We start from the raw sequence: 18,940 nt of genomic DNA on the forward strand, positions 1-18,940 counted from the left end.
TCAGAAAAACAGCAGTGCTTTAGTACAGGATGAGATGCCACGGAAGAAGCGACATATAAGGACAGCAAGGGCTTTGTTTTGTTACACGCATTTGAAAACATATTTAGCGTGTTGTGCAGTAGGGCCTGTTTCTCGATGGCAGCCTAACGTGAGTGACCTCTTGCAAGTGGTGTTGAGCTTCAGCGTCTTGTAGTTTCCCTGGTTGTTCTGAGTGCATAAACTAAAAATGGGTGTGATTTGTATTTATGTAACCAAACTTACCTTGTATTAATTATTGCAAGACAGCTTGGTATGGGTTATGCTCCACTAATTTGTCTCTTTCTTTTTTTGTTCTTATCACATTGTAGATTCACCAAGTTGAAGAGCCTTAACCTTTCCAATAATAATTTAGGAGACTTTCCACTGGCAGTCTGCGGTATCCCAACCCTGACAGAACTCAACGTGTCCTGCAACGCCCTCAGAAGTGTTCCAGCAGTTGTAGGCGAGATGCACAAGCAAGTACTTTCTTAAAACTTCATGTACACAGCTGTGTTCGGTGCGAGCAGGTGAATGACCTGCTCAGCCTGGTGGCAGAACTGAAGGAGGAAGTGGAGAGGCTGAGGAGCATCCGGGAGTGTGAGAGGGAGATCGACTGGTGGGGCAGCACCCTGCCCTCCCTGAGGCTGAGGCAGCAGGAGGCGGCTCCACAGAAAGCAGAGAACCCCCAACCCTCTTGCCACCGAGCAGAAAGAGGGGACCTAAGAGATGGGGGGGACTGGAAACGGGTCCCTGCTCGGGGAGGCAGGCGAATCTCCCCCCGGCCTCCCTCACCTGCCCAGTTGCCCTTAAGCAACAGGTATGGGGCTCTGGAATGTGAGGGAGCGGCCACAGAGGATGTGGGTGAAGGTGAGGCTCCATCCAGGGGGTTGCCTAGAACGAGTCAGACAGCCCTACGTATTACAACTGCCTCAACTAAGAAAAAAAGGAGGGTCATTGTCATAGGTGATTCCCTTCTGAGGGGAACAGAGGGCCCGATCTGCCGACCGGACCCATCCCACAGGGCAGTCTGCTGCCTCCCTGGGGCCCGGGTTAGGGATGTTGCTAAGGAACTCCCTGGTCTGGTGCGGCCTTCTGATTACTACCCCCTCTTGGTAATGCAGGTTGGCGGGGACGAGGTAGCAGAAAGAAGTCCCAAGGCCATCAAAAGGGACTTCAGGGCACTGGGGCGACTGGTTGAGGGATCAGGGGCGCAGGTGGTGTTTTCCTCCATCCCATCAGTGGCAGGGGACAGCACTGAAAGGGGCAGGAAAACTCACCTGGTTAACAGGTGGCTCAGGGACTGGTGCCATCGGTCAAATTTTGGCTTTTTTGATCATGGGGAGGTGTACACAGCACCGGGCCTGCTGGCAACAAGTGGAGCTCAGCTATCACAAAGGGGAAAAAGAATTCTTGGCCACGAGCTGGCGGGGCTCATTGAGAGGGCTTTAAACTAGGTTCGAAGGGGGAAGGGGATATTGCCCAGCTCACTAGGGATGAGCCTGGGCTTGGAGTGCCAAGGCCAGGGGTGAGATTGACAGCCCAGCTCAAGTGTGTTTACACCAATGCACGTAGCATGGGCAATAAACAGGAGGAGCTGGAAGCCATTATACAGCAGGACGGCTACGACTTGGTCGCCATCACAGAAACGTGGTGGGACAACTCGCATGACTGGCATGCTGTCATAGATGGCTACAGACTCTTTAGGAAAGACAGACCAACAAGGAGAGGAGGGGGAGTTGCTCTATATGTGAGGGAGCAACTGGAATGCATTGAGGTTGGCCTGGGGGCAAGTGAAGAAGGAGTTGAAAGCTTGTGGGTTAGAATTAAGGGACAGGCTCACACGGGTGACATTACGGTGGGTGTATACTACAGGCCACCTGACCAGGAGGAGGAGGTTGATGAGGCCTTCTACAGGCAGCTGCAAGCAGCCTCACAGTCACAGGCCCTAGTTCTCATGGGGGACTTCAACCACCCTGACATCAGCTGGGAAGACCATACAGCTAGGCAGGCGCAATCCAGGAGGTTCCTACAGAGCATCGATGATAACTTTCTGATGCAAGTGGTGGAGGAACCAACAAGGAAAGGCGCGCTGCTGGACCTCGTGTTAACAAACAAGGAGGGACTGGTGGAGGATGTGAAGGTTGGAGGTAGACTCGGCTGCAGTGACCATGAAATGGTCGAGTTCAGGATCCTGCGTGGAGGAAGCAGGGCGATAAGCAGGATCAAAACCCTGGACCTCAGGAGGGCTGACTTTGCCCTCTTCAAGGAGCTACTGGGAGGAATCCCGTGGGCCAGGGCTCTCGAAGGCAGGGGGGTCCATGAGTGCTGGTCGCTTTTCAAACAACACTTCTTCCATGCACAGGAGCAATGCATCCCCCTGAGAAAGAAATTTAGCAAAGGAGGCAGGAGACCTGCATGGTTAAACAAGGAGCTTCTAGCGGAGATGAGGCAGAAGAGAAAGGTGCATGGAATGTGGAAAGAGGGACAGGCCACTTGCGAAGAGTACAGGAACGTAGTGAGAGCATGCAGGGATGCGACGAGGAAGGCCAAGGCTCACCTGGAATTGAAGCTGGCAAGGGATGTCAAAAACAACAAGAAGGGCTTCTTCAACTACATCAGCAGCAAAAGGAAGGCTAGGGACAACGTGGGGCCGCTGCTGAATGAGACGGGTGTCCTGGTGACGGAGGATGCGGAGAAGGCAGAGCTACTGAATGCCTTCTTTGCTTCAGTCTTCAGTGCTAAGACTGGCCCTCAGGAATCCCAGGCCCCGGAGGTAAGAGAAGAAGCCTACAAAGAGCACGACTTTCCCTTGGTTGAGGAGGACTGTGTGAGGGATCGCTTAAGTGATTTGATGTCCACAAATCCATGGGCCCCGATGGAATGCACCCACGAGTGCTGAGGGAGCTGGCGGATGTCATTGCTGAGCCACTCTTCATCATCTTTGAGAGGTCCTGGAGGACAGGAGAGGTGCCCGAGGACTGGAGAAAGGCCAGTGTCACTCCAATCTTCAAAAAGGGCAAGAAGGAGGACCCAGGGAACTACAGGCCAGTCAGCCTCACCTCCATCCCGGGAAAGGTGATGGAGCAGCTTATCCTGGAGGCCATCATGAAGCAAGTGGAAGAAAAGAAGGTTATCAGGAGTAGTCAGCATGGATTCACCAAGGGGAAATCATGCCTGACGAATCTGATAGCTTTCTACAATGGCATGACTGGCTGGGTAGACGAAGGGAGAGCCATGGATGTTATCTACCTTGACTTCAGCAAGGCTTTCGACACAGTCTCCCGTGATATCCTCCTAGGGAAGCTGAGGAAGTGTGGGCTGGATGAGTGGTCGGTGAAGTGGATAGAGAACTGGCTGAATGGCAGAACTCAGAGGGTTGTCATCAGCAGCGCTGAGTCTGGTTGGAGGCTGGTGACAAGTGGTGTCCCTCAGGGGTCAGTACTGGGCCCAGTCTTGTTTAACTTCTTCATCAACGACCTGGATGAAGAGTTAGAATGTACCCTCAGCAAGTTTGCTGATGACACCAAACTGGGAGGTGTGGTAGATACACCAAAAGGCTGTGCTGCCATTCAGCGTGACCTGGATAGGCTGGAAAGCTGGGCAGAGAGGAACCTGATGAGGTTCAACAAGGGCAAGTGCAGGGTCCTGCACCTGGGGAGGAACAACCTCATGCACCAGTACAGGCTTGGGGTGGACCTGCAGGAGAGCAGCTCTGCGGAGAGGGACCTGGGTGTCCTGGTGGACGACAGGTTAACCATGAGCCAGCAGTGTGCCCTGGCTGCCAAGAAAGCCAATGGGATCCTGGGGTGCATCAAGAAGAGTGTGGCCAGCAGGACAAGGGAGGTTCTCCTTCCCCTCTACACTGCCCTGGTGAGGCACCATCTGGAGTACTGTGTCCAGTTCTGGGCTCCCCACTTCAAGAAGGATGAAGAGCTACTGGAGAGAGTCCAGCGGAGGGCTACAAGGATGGTGAGGGGACTGGAGCATCTCCACTACGAGGAGAGGTTGAGGGAACTGGGCTTGTTCAGCCTGAAGAAGAGAAGGCTGCGAGGGGACCTTATAAATGCCTACAAATATCTGCAGGGTGGGTGTCAGGAGGATGGGGCCAAGCTCTTTTCAGTGGTGCCCAGCGACAGGACAAGGGGCAATGGGCACAAACTGAAGCAGAGGAAGTTCCGTCTGAACATGAGGAAGAACTTCTTCCCTCTGAGGGTGACGGAGCACTGGAACAGGCTGCCCAGGGAGGTTGTGGAGTCTCCTTCTCTGGAGATATTCAAGACCCGCCTGGACAAGGTCCTGTGCAGCCTACTGTAGGTGACCCTGCTTCGGCAGGGGGGTTGGACTGGGTGACCCACAGAGGTCCCTTCCAACCCCTGCTATTCTGTGATTCTGTGATTCTGTGATAATAAAGGCAACAAGCATTTTTGTGACTCTGTACAGAATCACAGAATGTCCGGGGTTGGAAGGGACCTCTGTGGGTCACCCAGTCCAACCCCCCTGCCGAAGCAGGGTCAGATCTTGGGTACCTAAGGGTACGTAATCTTGCTATGAGAAACAGTTTAAACTTACTGGGATTTGTCAGAGCAGACTGGCTTGTAGATCTGCGTGGAAGCAGCTGTGAGCAGCAGATGTAGGGGAAGCACACTTTGTGTCTTGAAGCTCTCCCGGTCCCCAGTAGTTGACACAAGGGTCACCTTCACGGTGAAGAAAATCTTTAAACCTCCTTGCTTCTGTTCTTGAGCCATCACACCAGTCGTGGTTCTGGAGATGTTTGAAGACACGATACAACTGTCTGGTGCAGCCAGCATTTCATAGTTGCTAAGGCTTTTAATTATTTGGTTGGTATCTTCTGTAACAGGCGTTAAAGCGTTGTTCCTTAACGTTTTTCTGTCTTCTGCCCTTCTGTATATTTTATGTCACCGTAACTGCAGCAGATAGTGTGTTTATAAGAAGGAAATGTGTTTTAGCAGGTCACTCACTTTCTTCGCTCTCCCTTCCCCTCCCCTGCTTTTAATAGCTTGCAGACATTTTTGCTGGACGGCAACTTTCTCCAGTCCCTTCCTGATGAATTGGAGCATATGCATCAGCTCAGCTACGTGAGTCTGTCCTTCAATGAGTTCACCAACGTTCCAGGGGTGCTGGAGAAGCTGACTGCCATGGATAAGCTCTGTATGGCAGGAAACTGCATGGACACCCTCAACCTGCAGGTGCTGAAAAGGATGCCTCATATTAAACACGTGGACCTAAGGTAGGCATTTGGGAAAGGGGGAAAAAGGAGTGGGTTGAAATCAGTAGTGTTGAAACGGTTTCTCCTCGGGTATGAATCTCTTGTGTTGGTTCACTGAGCCGTGCTGCTGGCGGTGGTGTGTGACTCACAGCACTTGCTGTGACATAGCACTCTGCTTTGAGGGAGAGGTAGCTTTTGGGGGGGGGGGGCAGTAGTTTGTTCATTTCCCCCATTTATTTTGCTTTTATACCAAAAAAATAAACAAAACAGAGCCTGGGACGCTGGTGACTCCTGCAATTCTAGCTGGTGCTGTGTTAATGTAATGTAAATGATAGTCACCGAGTCAAAAAGCTTCTGCTTGAAGTGTTAGAGATGCATGAGATGAAGAAAAGGGCAGTCAAAGTGAGAAGACAAAAATAGATATTTTAGTATCTATGGGGACAATATGGGGACAATCTTTTTAGTAGAGACAGCAGTGACAGCACGAGGGCTAATGGTTTTAAACTAAAACAGGGTAGGTTTAGGCTGGATAGAAGGAAGAAATTCTTTACAGTGATGGTGGTGAAACACTGGAACTGGTTGCCCAGAGAGGCAGTGGAGGCCCCATCCCTGGAAACATTCAAGACCAGGTTGGACAGGGCTCTGAGCACCCTGATCTCGTTAGTGGTGTCCCTGCTCGCTGCGGGGGGGTTGGACTAGATGACCTCCAGGGGTCCCTTCCGACCCAAAACTTTCTAGGATTCTAATATTTCTTGGTATGCTAAAAAGCCTAGTGTACCATGAGTAACATTTTCTTATTGATGCCCTCAGCAGAGTCTAAACAGGTCCTCATTACACATGGCTCTGGTACGAAGTGGTTCTTTATTCTTATGGTCTTTGGGGAAGCCAGCTTCTGCAATCGGCTGGGCAAGGCTCGGTTCAGAGCCTGGACCACGAGGTCCAGATAATGATGAATTTTGGAACTATTTAGTTAAGCTATTCAAGCTAAAACTTAGTATATCATACTGCTGCGTAGCTGTCGGACTTTGCAGTCAAGGAAGGGCCAGCAGCTAAAACAGATGGACGAGTTCTGAAGTGTTCATGGTGGGGTCAAAGCATGTCTGTGTGTTTGTAGGTGTGTTAAGAGCGAATACATAAATCAGTTGGCCTCGGAGTAGGGATGCTGTGGCTGAGCTGGCCATGAGTTCCAGCAGGGCGGTTCCAGCCCCCTCGTAGTCAGCGGTGCTTTGTAACGCTCCCTGCAACAGTAAATGCTGAACGTGTTTGTAAAGTGTGCTCGCTGCATTGCTTTGGTGAAACCAGAAGGAAGCACTGGCTGTAAACTGAAAACGGAAAAAGCAGACTGTGGTGTTGGAGGGGACGTACCACCCGTTTTCTTTTAACTGGAAGATGTAGCTACTCTGAAAACACAACTGTTAGACAGAGAGCAACTCTTTGACGACGGCAGAACTGTCGGTATTCGGCCTTATCCTCACCAGGGAGGTTTAGTGGGCCAGCAGAAGTTGCTGTACGGATTTTAGTGCCCTGGTCAGAGCTGGGAATTGGAAACTGAACTTGCTGGAGAGCTCTGCAGTCTCAAGCATTGCTGGGTCGTAGGTAAGGTCGTTCAGTTGTAACTTCTGGGGAAGCTGCTGAGTGTTGGCAGCATCAGCGCGCTGCCGTGAAGATGTGATAAAGCCTGTTCTCTTTATCTGACGGACCCACTCGTCTTGGGCTTTTGCTTTGTTTTCTTGCAACACCCATTTTCAGGTCTCTGAGTTTTCTTGCTGTGGAACATGGCGGCACAAGAGGCCAATACATGGGAATTCATAAATCTCAATTTGGCCTTTCAGTAAGGCAAGAGACTCCAATATCTGCAGGTTACTCGTACCTGCCAGGCTTTTCCAGCAGATGCTCATGATAGACCAGCAGGAACTGTAGATGTTTTGTTCTTTTCCAAACTATCGGGCACAAATAACAGCCAGATCAGCTTTTATTTTTACAGACACAATACCAGTAGTACTTACCTTCTTGCAGAGCTTTTTATCAGTAGTTTTCAAAGTAGTTTAGAAAGGTGTCATCATTCCTTTGTCATGATGGATAAAACAACAGAGCGGATCCATACTGCTTTTAAAATATAAAATATAAAAGATTTTAAAATACCAGAACAAAGGGGAAAATACATAAAATGGACCTTGATCAGAACCTGGAGGCACGCCAGTTTAATCCGGTGCGACTGGTTGTAGAGTGAGCATTGATTTGTCAGCAGGAGCGTGCCACATAACCACACTTAACCTTTATTTTTGTCTGCAAGATTGAATTCAATTAGGAGGTTGGAGGCCGAAGAAATAGATTTTCTGCATCACGTGACCCAGCTGGATCTCAGAGACAACAAACTGGGGGAGCTGGACGCCACGGTTTTTAACAACGTTGAAGTGTTGCACTGCGAGCGGAACCAGCTGGTGACCCTCAAAATCAGCGGGTATTTCCTCAAAGCCCTGTACGCCGCCTCGAATGGTGAGTGCTTTCTCAGGGCAGCTGCGGTGGTGGCACCTGGCTGCTGGCTTCGTACCCGGCTCCCTGTGGGATGCTTGCGGGGTGCGGTGCGCGTGGTCCAGAGGAACCGGGAGGCTCTTGGCGGGACCCTGGGATAAAAGGGTTTCACACGTGCTGTGCCGTGCTACTGGCAGCCCTGAGCTTCAGAAGTGACTTCCAGATAACACTGATTTGGAGGTCTCAAAACTGTGAAGATCTTACAATTTGGGATGAAATTCCTCCCTGTGTCAGCAGGGTGGGATCTTGAAGGTGTCAGTTCTTGGGGTTGTATTAATGTGGTGCTTTACTAAAGTGCTAGTGATGACACCCACAAAAATAGGGTCCCGCCTGGACAAGGTCCTGTGCAGCCTGCTCTGGGTGACCCTGCTTGGGCAGGGGGTTGGACTGGGTGACCCACAGAGGTCCCCTCCAACCCCTACCATTCTGTGATTCTGTGATTTACTAAGGTAAATAAGGCATTTATTGCTTCTCCCCAGAGCTGAGAGAGGTTGAACAAGTGGCCATTTGAGACAAACTAAAATAATACATATTTTTGCTACTACCTCTAGCTGCTTGCTCTGGCCAGAAAGCTGTGAAATCTGTAATGAGTAACTTCATTTGTATTTGATAACAAAAATAATGCACCTTTTCCAGTTGAGTAACTCCTGTGTTCCATGAATAGGATTTGTTTGATCTGGTAGCTGCTATTACTTAAAATACTTAGTTTCCACCACCACTTTTATTGTTTGGAGTAGTTTGGTATAGAAAAAACAAAATGCAAGCTCAGAGCGCTGTGAATTTGCTGAACAGTCTGACCTGCCTTTAAAAGGCTGTCACCTTAACGATATCCGAGCCTGTGCCTTCATGAAGTATTCATGCCAGGATCTTCGTAGCTGAGAGAAGTGAACACAATCTGAGCACGTGCCGTGCAATGTGAGCTGAGAACCCAAGTCAGCCCGTATCTGGCAATCAGCTGCCTGTCGGGTCTTGCTGTTCCTCCTGGCTACGCTCCCTTTGCACCCTCAGCCACCTTGTTTTAGTCTCACCTTCCAAAGGAGCCGTGATGCTTGTTGCGCTTCCACTTCGGTGGATTTTCTGTAGGCTTTAGGAAATGTCTGCTGGTTTTTGTCTGAACCTTAATGTGAAGCACTAGCTACGTAAAAAGCTTAGGATATGAAATATTGTTGAAGCAGTCGAAATATAACATTACTAGCAGTAGTTGAGATGCTGTGAAAGGTCTGTAAGGCTGCCTGCAGCCAGGAACCTCCACGGGGATGCAAAAGCTCATGTGATGTGTGGAAAAATGCTCTGGGTCTTGCCATGACCCAGGGAACTCTGGGGCATTTGGTAGCTTGCTGTTCCAGAGTGGGGAGTCTCCCTTCCCGTGCTGCTACCGTTAGTGACCAGTGAAAGCAAGCAGCGTGGGTTTGTGACTGACTTGTGGGCAGAGGGTGGTGGGGGTGAAGTTACAGCTCTGGGACAAAAATGGAAAAAGGAGAATTTGCCATGAAACTTCTAAAGTCCTCCAGTTTCTCCTCTCTGCTCAGTTATGCAGTGTCTGTCATAGCAATGTAATATAGCAAATGTACTCAGACATCATAAACAAAATTCAGTTCACAGAGGTCCAGATAGATGCTCAGAAGTTTTTACTGGCTTGTTCTGAAATCTCTGGGTGTTGGCTGCTTAAAGTCACTCTTATGGAACAGCCGTTTAGGTACAAATATTTATCACTGTTTTTGTTTTTATGTATTTTTTCCCCCTAGAACTTGTTCATCTTGATGTGTATCCAGTTCCTAATTGCCTGGCTTATATGGATATTTCTAGGTAAGAGTATGTTTTTTTTTTTATTGGGCCTGTAAAATATACATCAGAGAGGCTAATGGAAAAAATGACATTCACTGGTATTTTAGTGGGGAGGAGTAGGGGCAGGAATTGGACCTTGAGATATAAGAAGACCAATTTTCAGAGATAGAGGATGGGCTTTTTTCTACTGACCAGTTCTTCTGTGTTTCCTTTTTACAGATTTACTTTTTCTATTTTTTTTTTAGTGCTAAAAGCAACATATGCCTTTATAGTTAAAGAGTTTCCCTGATTTAAAGATTTCCTATCTTCTAGAGATACAGCACGATGATTCCAATGTGCACCCATGAGACATGTGCAGAAGTTCCTTTCTGGTCACAAGCCCAGCGTAGGTGATGGGTTGGTAGTTTGCTCGGCAGCTCGGCAGCTCCTGCCAGCCCAGCGTTGTTCTCCACGGCCCTGGCTGCTGCAGGGATGTCTGCGGTTGCCATCTGAATATATCCATAAATCTCACCTTAGCGAAGGAGGTGGGATAAGGAAAGAAGTGGAAAAGGGGGTGTTTTAGTCTGCTTTGCAATTTAAGGACTGAATCAGGAAAAAACTTGATACATGTGCTTATGTCTGTCTTATTTAAGGAATTACTCATCTGCATATTGAAGTGATAATCTCATTCATTAAAAAGCCTGCTTAAAGCACTCTTAAGATAAGAGTGATCGTAACAATTAATGGGTTAACCCGGGCGAGTGGCCATCAACTTCAAAGTTTCGGAAGCCATGAGTTACTCCCGTTGTGCACCTGAATGTAACACGCAGGTGTGGCTAAACAGGAGTGGCTTGGATCAGGAATGGGGTGGCCAGCAGGAGCGGGGAGGGGATCGTCCCCCTGTACTCGGCACTGGTGAGGCCACATCTTGAACACTGTGTTCAGTTTTGGGCCCCTCCCTGCAAGAAGGACATTGAATGGCACAAACTGAAGCACAGGAAGTTCCGTCTGAACATGAGGAAGAACTTCTTCCCTCTGAGGGTGACGGAGCCCTGGCCCAGGCTGCCCAGGGAGGTTGTGGAGTCCCCTACTCTGGAGATATTCAAGACCCTCCTGGACAAGGTCCTCTACAACCTGCTGTAGGTGACCCTGCTTGGGCAGGGGGTTGGACTAGATGACCCACAGAGGTCCCTTCCAACCCCTACCATTCTGTGATTCTGTGATTCTGAGTGGCTGGAGCGTGTCCAGAGAAGGGCAGCGAGGCTGGTGAAGGTTCTGGAGAACAAGTCTTATGAGGGACCAGCTGAGGGAACTGGGGCTGTTGAGTCTGGAGAAGAGGAGGCTGAGGGGGGACCGTATCTCTCTCTACAGATACCTGAAAGGCGGTTGTAGTGAGGTAGGTGTTGGTCTCTTCTCCCAAGTAGCTAGCGATAGGACAAGAGACAACGGCCTCAAGTTGCATCAGTGGAGGTTTAGATTGCATATTAGGAAAAATTTCTTTACTGAAAGAGTGGTCAGATGTTGGAACAGGCTGCCCAGGGAGGTGGTGGTGGAGTCACCATCCCTGGAGGAGTTCAAAAAAACATGTAAATATGGCACTTCGGGACATGGTTTAGCAGGCATGGTGGTGTTGGGCGGATGGTTGGACTTGATCTTAGAGGTCTTTTCCAAGCTATGATCCTATGAAAAGCATTGTTTGTAAAGCTGTGTTCATTTACATTTAGCTGTAAATGAAATTGGTGCGTGATTTTGACCACAAAACTGGTTTTGTGCCTTGGTTCAGTGGTGGCATTGTAACTAAACAGGTAGGGTGTCTAGCTTCTTAGCTCGCTTGGAATTTGGGAAATCTGTTTGAGATGGAAAAGGAAGCTGGCTGAGGATAAGCAGGGTTGGGTCACTATTGGATATTTTGATTGAAGGTTATTTCATGAACGGACTGTGGGGTACAGGTCCATGAATGAGCATGAACATCGATCATGCTGTGTAGAGGTCCTACTCCTGAACTTCAGGTCTGCAAGTGCCTGAGTATGACTTGATGCCCAGTTTTGCATCTGTGTGTGCTAACTGAAGCGGTGGTTATGGGAATGCACCTGCACACGGCCTCCTCCGTGCGTTTTGTGCTGCTAATTTTTGTCTTGAAGGCAGGATGCAGGGGTGCCACACTGTGCCTAGCTGCATGTTTTCGGTGCAGTATTTGGCAAAACTTACCTCTAAGAACTTAATTTTTAGCAGGGTTAGTTTCTGTGGAGGCAACTGCAAGAAAAGCCAAACACATGGCTTTAAAGGTGCACAAAAAAAAAAAGATTTTGCTCTATTCAGTGAGATAAAGAGTGGTAGAGTGGGTTTCAGGGTTGAATTTAAGGGGGATCAAAGGGGTGTGTTTCAACAGTGTAGGGTGTGAATATCTTCTGAGGAGTATCTCACCAACTTTCTTTTCGATGGAGAGGCTTCTTCGTCCTCGATACTCTGATACTCTTAATGCTTCTTCCCCGATAATTTGGAAGCAGCTTTTTCCATTTTCTCAGTGGCTCCATGTCTAGGGAGATAATAATGCTGTAGGCTTTCCTGCCCCCTGGCTCGCGACCTTCCTGCACTGGTGTGCCCCTAGGGAAGGAGGGGTGATACCATCTCATAGAAGACATGAATTATGTAGCAGATTTATTTCCTGCAGGTATCTGTATCTCTCTTGAGACTGTATTCTTCTTTACATCTCAATTATCGTTTCGTTACACCTCTTTGTGCTCTTTATTCTTAGAAATCACCTGGAAAACCTGCCTGAGTGGGTATGTGACAGCAGGAAACTGGAAGTGTTGGATGTTGGCCACAATCGGATACGTGAGCTGCCTGCCCGGTGAGTCTTGTAGACCACTTGCACAGTGTGGAGCAGGATAAGCAATCGAGAAATAATTGCTGATTCAGTGTTTAGCTTGTTCCAGCGACTGTCAGGCCCGTTTTATCTTTTGTTTGATTTTATTTTTACCTTGTGGGATGTAGTCATGCCTCGAGCTTCCACCCAGCCTTTTTTCTTGTACCTGCATGCAGAGAAAGCAATGCCTTTGAACTCCAGGTGGAAGTTTTGAAGCTGTTCATGTGGCTGTTCAGGCAGGAAAGCCCTTCATTTTTAACGTTGAATATTAAACATTTACAGCCATAACTTTGCATGACAGTTCAGAGATCCAGAACACTGTAACTTGGTTTCAGTGGTGCCTTGAGACTCCAGCGTGCAGCCCTGTTTGAGTGAAAAAGAGTGGAGAGGAGAAGGTAGAGCCTCAGCAAGCAAGCAAGCTTGCTCCTACAAGTAGAGCAGTCGCCTTCACTGCAAAGATGATCTCTTTTCCAGGAGTCTAAACTTAAAAATGATAAGTACAAATGATAGGAAAGCAAGTGAACAGGAAGGAAAATAGGAGTTGAGTTTAAATAATGAATGGCTCTTATTATTTATTTTTTTTTCCTAAAGAGAACTATTCCAGGTGAGTATACTGGTCAGGTGTTGATATTGAGAATTTTTACGTCCGTGACTTCACTGGGAGAGAGCTGTCATTCCTGGCTGCTCTGTAGGCTTCAAAAGAAATGTTGTAAAAGAGAGAGAACATACTAGGCACAAAGGTGAAATTGCGTGGGGATGTGCAGAGCCATTGAAGATTGTAGACAGCTAGTGTATGATGAGCGATGAAATATTTTCCTTACGGAGCTGCACAGCACGGAAGAGCATCAGGAACCAAAAAAGGTAGTTTTGCCCGGGTCAGATGAATGTGCCATATGGTGTAAACTGGCAGTTTCAGTGTCAGAAATGGGAGGAGAATAGATTTCAGAAATGTGGGCAGGCAGAGATGTGAGGAGATGTACCAAGCAAACTAATGGGCTAACATGCAGACTATGAATCCCTCTGGTTTTTCACACAAAGTGAAACTGCGCCTACTCAGAAGGTGGGGGGAGCAAAAGTTCATTTGCCTTTCATTTGCACTTCATAACAGCAGGGACTATCAAGGCAGGCCGGATATCTTTGGGAGATTAATGATTAGCTGAAATTAGGTACAGTCAACATCCCACTTGTCTCTCCTGCCATCTTCTCATTAACCCCAGGAAACAGCTTATCTGTGAAAGCTGCTCTTTGTAGTATGTGTCTAGATAGCTTAGCTCCTCATAAGTCAGCTCAGTTTTAAGGACCGGGTCAAAACACGGGCTTTGAACTTCTGTTAAACTTTAGGGAAATTTGTGTCTGGATTCAAATGCAGATGGCTCAGACTAGCACTCAGTAAGTGTGTTTACGTGCACTGCTGTGTGCTTTTCCTCCTACGTAGAACAGCACTCCGAGAACCTGTGGGGTGAGGGAGCAGGACTCTCCTAGGAGGGTGCTTGCAACTCTACCCACAGATGTTCCAGCCTTGACTGACCAGAGGTGTCCTGGAAGGCTGAAGGTTGCACCTAGTCTAAACAAACTACAGTTGATGCTATATGCATTTGCCTCTTGGAACAGAAAAACAATCCTTGAAGACAAAGAGTTGAAGCAGTTGAGATAGAGGACTGTGTGCTAATGTTTGTCTCAATTAAGGAAAATGGGAACAATGTACACTGGGCTGTAATGCAGCCATTTCTGCTTCAAAAGTACTGACAAATATCAAAAAGGGTACTTAGTCTTAGCAATGCAGAGCAAATTCATTGTCATAAAACTGACGTTGCCAAAGATTCCCCAAAGAAAATGGAAATGTTTCAATAAAGAGTTGCCAAAATGGCTTTGCCACCACCAGTGAACAGATGTCTGTATACATTTTTGTTTGGTTCTGTCTGTTTTATTAAAAGATGTATTTGTAGTCAACGTTGTGTTCTCTTGAACCGTTGCTTACTAAAGGAATTGGTTGAAGGCTTTCACCAAACCATGTTATCTCAGAAGATGCTGATGCTGAGTGACGTGCTTGCCCTTAGAACTTTTTGATCCCATCGAAACTGCCAGTGGAAGTTGGGCAAGTGGGAAAGCTGCCCGTGGGGAAGAGCAGGGAAGAGAGGGTTCCCCACACAGCTTGAGAATTTGGGGTCCCAGCTCGCCAGGAGTTTCACTTGCTTAGTGAAATGCTGGTAGCTCAGTCTCTCTGCAGGCAGCCCGGTTCCTTTGGTGCTTGTGCAACTTGGAAAATAAAAGAAAACAAAACAAAAAAACCCTCAAAAGACTTAGTTCTTCTGAATTATTTATAAAATATATTTTAATGGAAAAGCTAATTGCTAAGTTTTTTTGCCATGATTTGAACTCTTTTTTAATTTTAAAATGGCACTGCCCCTGCCCATCCAAAAAAACCCCCAAAGTGATACTTTTTTTTTTTTGAGTTATTGTCAGCCAATTCTGCTTTTCCTTGTAGCGTTTGGTGTCGATGATACCAACCAGTTTTGATTAGGAAAGGAAATAGAATAGAAAGGCAAATCCATAATTGAGATAGATTTTTCCAGTAAATGTGGAGTGAAAAATGGCTAAATGATGAAACCGTAATAGATAGTTTATCGCTGTATGGTAAGTGTTTTCACCCCGTGTTGAGCCTTCTGGAACGATAACGGCGGGCTGTTGACTTGTGTCCATGGTCATAGCGCAGACAATCTGGCCAGCTGAGATAACTGTTAATGCTGGCATGGAGATCCGGAGTATGACTGTATCTGTCAAGGGGAAAATGCTCAGCATACTTCACTGGTTGTTTTGGCACAATAATCCGATGACCTGATGCGTTGTAGGCAAGGGGCAGGGAGGCTCTTCACGTGTATTTGGGTTATTGTAACAGAGGGAAGAAGATTCTGGCTTTAATGCTGAGTAATTTGAGAGTCTTCGATTGAAACAGGTCAGCGTGATGCGCAGGCTCGCCAGATTAAACAGTGCGGTAGCGGGAATGTGAGACGGGTGGCAGATGAAGAATCATCTTTCTTCTTGATTTGCTCAAAGTGATTCTTGTTCAAAATAGAGAGTTGCTCCATTTTTAAGGTCTTTGGGTGCAGATTACTCCTCATTACATCGTTTATACTGCAAATTTTAGCTTTACTGTTTGATTAAACAGTCATTTGTTCTTGTCTCTCTACGTTTCTCACTTCTCCTCCAGCCCCTCCAAAAAATGGAGCGGGGGGATGGGACTCCAGGTCATCCACCGCTTGTGAAAGCTCAAGAAAGTAAAGCCGATTAGATAAATTTCATTCGCTGTAGAACTGGAAAGGAGGCTTTGTGTTAGCCTGGTATTAACAGAAAAGGAAAATGGGGGGTGGGGATTGCATCGGGTTGTGAGTCAGCAAACGATGAAGAGAGCACTACGAAGCTCGTGGGGCGGCTGGTGATTTCACCCACACTTCTGAAGTTCTGCCATTAGCCAGGGGGATCCCACATGTGCCGTTTTCTGCAGCCGTTGTCAGCAGTTACCTCCTTCACTGTCGTGCTTCTGTGTTCGTGTTCCATACAGTGCAGTAAGATAACCCTTTCTCACTGCTTTCACTCCTGAATCATCCTTAAACCTCCTTCCCCGTCTCTGAACAACCTTTTCAAGAAGTTGGTGGAGAGTGGGAAGACACTCTTGGATCTCTGCGTAATTAATACCGTGTCTGCTAATCAGCTGGCTGAATCACTTTCTTGTAATGAACTGTGATATCGCACCTAAGTTCTCAAAGGAACTCAACAGTTTAGATTTTTCTCATTTTTTTGTGTTTTTTTTCTTCCTCTAAGGTTGTTTTACAATAATAGCTTGCGTAAGCTGCTGGCAGGACATAACCTGTTAGGAAGGCTACCGGATCGGCTCGAGCGAACACAGGTGGAGGTCCTGGACGTGCAACACAACCAGCTCCTTGAACTGCCATCTAACCTGCTTTTGAAAGCAGACAGGTAAATATAAAGACATCTGATCTCAACTCGCTGTGAGGAACCTTGCCTTTCGTGTTCCTTCCTAGCTGAAAGGGTAATCTGAGGTTCCCCTGATTCAAAAGCTGCCAAGCCTCGCGTGGTAAGAACAGATGTCTGCCCAACTTACCAGAACACATTCTTTTTATTCTGGTTTTGTTGCCTTATATGGTTGCTTCTTTTTCCCCACTAAGCTCCTGCCGAACACCTACTTCTTGAAATCTGGCTGTACAGCGAAGCACATGCTATTTTCTGCTACATCCACTGAGATGGGTTAGTGGCAGTTTCTTTAAATACATATTCCTTAGGCTTGTTTGATGGAGTGTGAAAGCTTATTTTTTCCCCCTTCAGTCAGAGGCTAGAACTTATTTATACCTGTCAAACAAAACAAAATCTGTGCATAAGGCTGTCAGAAGAACTCAGATATTCCCCTGTCCTTGCTTTGTGAATATTTTTTTATGCTTTTCAAACGTTTGCGGCTAATTTAGCTGGTGTCACCAGTCAATCTGCTTTCTGGATTGTTATTTTTATGCTGCTGTTGCTTTAGCCTCAGAGTCTTCATAATCTTCCTTCCTGGGTATGAACAGATCCTGCAAAGTGGCTGTGACTGAAACAGGGGAGGCTGGTAGCCTAATCTGGGGCTGGCGGATGGGCTTGCCCCGCGTGGTCTCAGCCTTCCTTGCACCTCGGCGCTTCCACGTGTAGTCGGGGGGGTTCGGAGCTCTCAACCCACGCAGAATTTCACAGACAGCGAGATCGTCTGCTGTGGGCTTTGATTGCTGATCCCGGCTGTGACAAAAGGAGCGCAGAGCTCCTGGGCTGCTGGAGAGGTGGAGGAGCAGAAGCAGTGGTGGTCTCGCTGTCGCAGCTCCTCGCCCAGTTAAGAGGATTGCAAAACCCCTACTTTTATACTGCTCATTCTGCTGTGAACCTCTGGTTAAATTTCCTGGGGTTCAGCGTGGAGAGTTGGAGAAGTAGGTTGGTGGTTGAGGTGGTTGCTAAATAAACTCTTGACTTAGTCTTTTACAGTAATGTCCTGAGGGTTTTATCGTTTAGGTTAAAAAATGTCTTTTAAAAGGTGAACTTCACTAGGACAGGGATTTGGTTTTGCAAACCAGTATGACATTCAGCCTTGATTTGCTTTAAAGAACCTTTAAAATAATTTTTGTTCTTTGGGTTTTGTTGGTTTGGGTTGGGTTTTCTTTTTTTCAATAACACTATTGCATACCTGCCCACGTTCAAGCCTGTATAGGTATATTCAAGCCTTTGGATATAAATTGATTATCAGCACAGTTATTCTGATGTGAATTTGCTGTTTCAGTTGAAACTTTACTTAAAAGGGCAGTCAAAGCATTGAAACTGAGCGATGTCACTGCCGTAATAATTGTGGTTATCTGGCACATTTCTATTTAAAAGTGGTGACATTTGTAGCCTGTTCGTGGGGCACGGGTATCTCCATCAGCAGCTGTGATTGTCTTGTGGATGACTTTTAAAACTGTTGTACATTAGAGATTGTATGAACTTCAGAAATGAAGCCTTGTAAAAAGGTGTTTTTTAACAGGAAGTTGCGACATTAGGTCAAAAAAAGAAAAGCTATTTACAGGTCCCATGTTGAAATTCCTACTGTTAACTTGGAAAGAAACCTTGAAGTAAGTTTCAGAAAGCTATTAGCATCTTTGAAAGCAAAGAGAGAAATAATTTTGTAAAATTTCTGTTAAAAAATCCAGGTTGTAGGTCTAGGATGTAGACTAGTGCAGTTTTGGCAGTGAGAGAGAACCTGAATTTTTTGTGCTGAAACTCACCTTTTTAAACCGAGCTACAAAACTGTAGACAGCTTTTTTTTTTTGGTGATGCCAAAATGAATAAGAATGAGCTAAAACTAGGATTGGGGATAGATTTCCACAAGTTGGCTAAGAGAAGTTAGCAAGCTACTGGGGATAGATTTCCACAAGTTTGCTTCTGAGTTGTGCTGAGAAGAGGTAGAATTTAAAAATATATTGAATAACAGCATTAAATGGTTAGTTCAGGCTTGGAGATTTTTCCCCCTCCATGGCTTTGATGTTCTGCAGCTTCTGAGCAGTACGGGGCCCGAGTTTCGTACGGGTGTTCCCAAAGCCGTGTGCCGTCGCAGGAGGCCAGCAGAGCTGACCCGTTCCGGCGTCTCATCGCCGCGGCAGCCTTCCTCGCTGGTGAGGATGATGAAGCGGTTGGCTTGGGTGGGGTTTTCCCCCTCGTTGCCTACCCCTTTGCTGGCTGAGATGGCTTGGCTTGTCCACGCTGCTGCTCCTGTGAGTGCTGCAAAAGGGAGAACTGTGAAGGAAAACAGCAGTAGAGTTTTAGGGTTAGAATTTCCTACAGGGAACACCTTTCTCTTGATTTTATTTTTTTTGGAAAGGTGCTCAGGTCTGTGCAGCTGACAGATGATATCTTGTCTGGAGGTGAAGTCTCGTGCTGTGAATTAGAAACGCTTTCTCCTGCTCGATCCGGAGTATTTGACAAAGTGGGTGTGAAGTGCCCTGGGCAAACTTCAGCACAAGCACTGG

The 18,940-nt window shown here is 47.1% G+C and overlaps 1 protein-coding gene across 1 annotated transcript in view; it reads left to right on the forward strand.

The window, feature by feature from the left end:
- PHLPP1 (PH domain and leucine rich repeat protein phosphatase 1) overlaps positions 1–18,940 on the forward strand; it is a 155,487-nt gene that overhangs the window by 106,565 nt on the left and 29,982 nt on the right. Inside the window, exons 5-10 of the mRNA XM_075417166.1 lie at positions 348–494; positions 5,036–5,266; positions 7,539–7,741; positions 9,523–9,583; positions 12,297–12,392; positions 16,227–16,382. Of these exons, the coding sequence (XP_075273281.1) occupies positions 348–494; positions 5,036–5,266; positions 7,539–7,741; positions 9,523–9,583; positions 12,297–12,392; positions 16,227–16,382 (894 nt within the window). The remainder of the gene's footprint in view (positions 1–347; positions 495–5,035; positions 5,267–7,538; positions 7,742–9,522; positions 9,584–12,296; positions 12,393–16,226; positions 16,383–18,940) is intronic.

Source organism: Opisthocomus hoazin, chromosome 3 (assembly GCF_030867145.1).
Source record: "Opisthocomus hoazin isolate bOpiHoa1 chromosome 3, bOpiHoa1.hap1, whole genome shotgun sequence".
NCBI classification, from domain to species: domain Eukaryota; kingdom Metazoa; phylum Chordata; class Aves; order Opisthocomiformes; family Opisthocomidae; genus Opisthocomus; species Opisthocomus hoazin.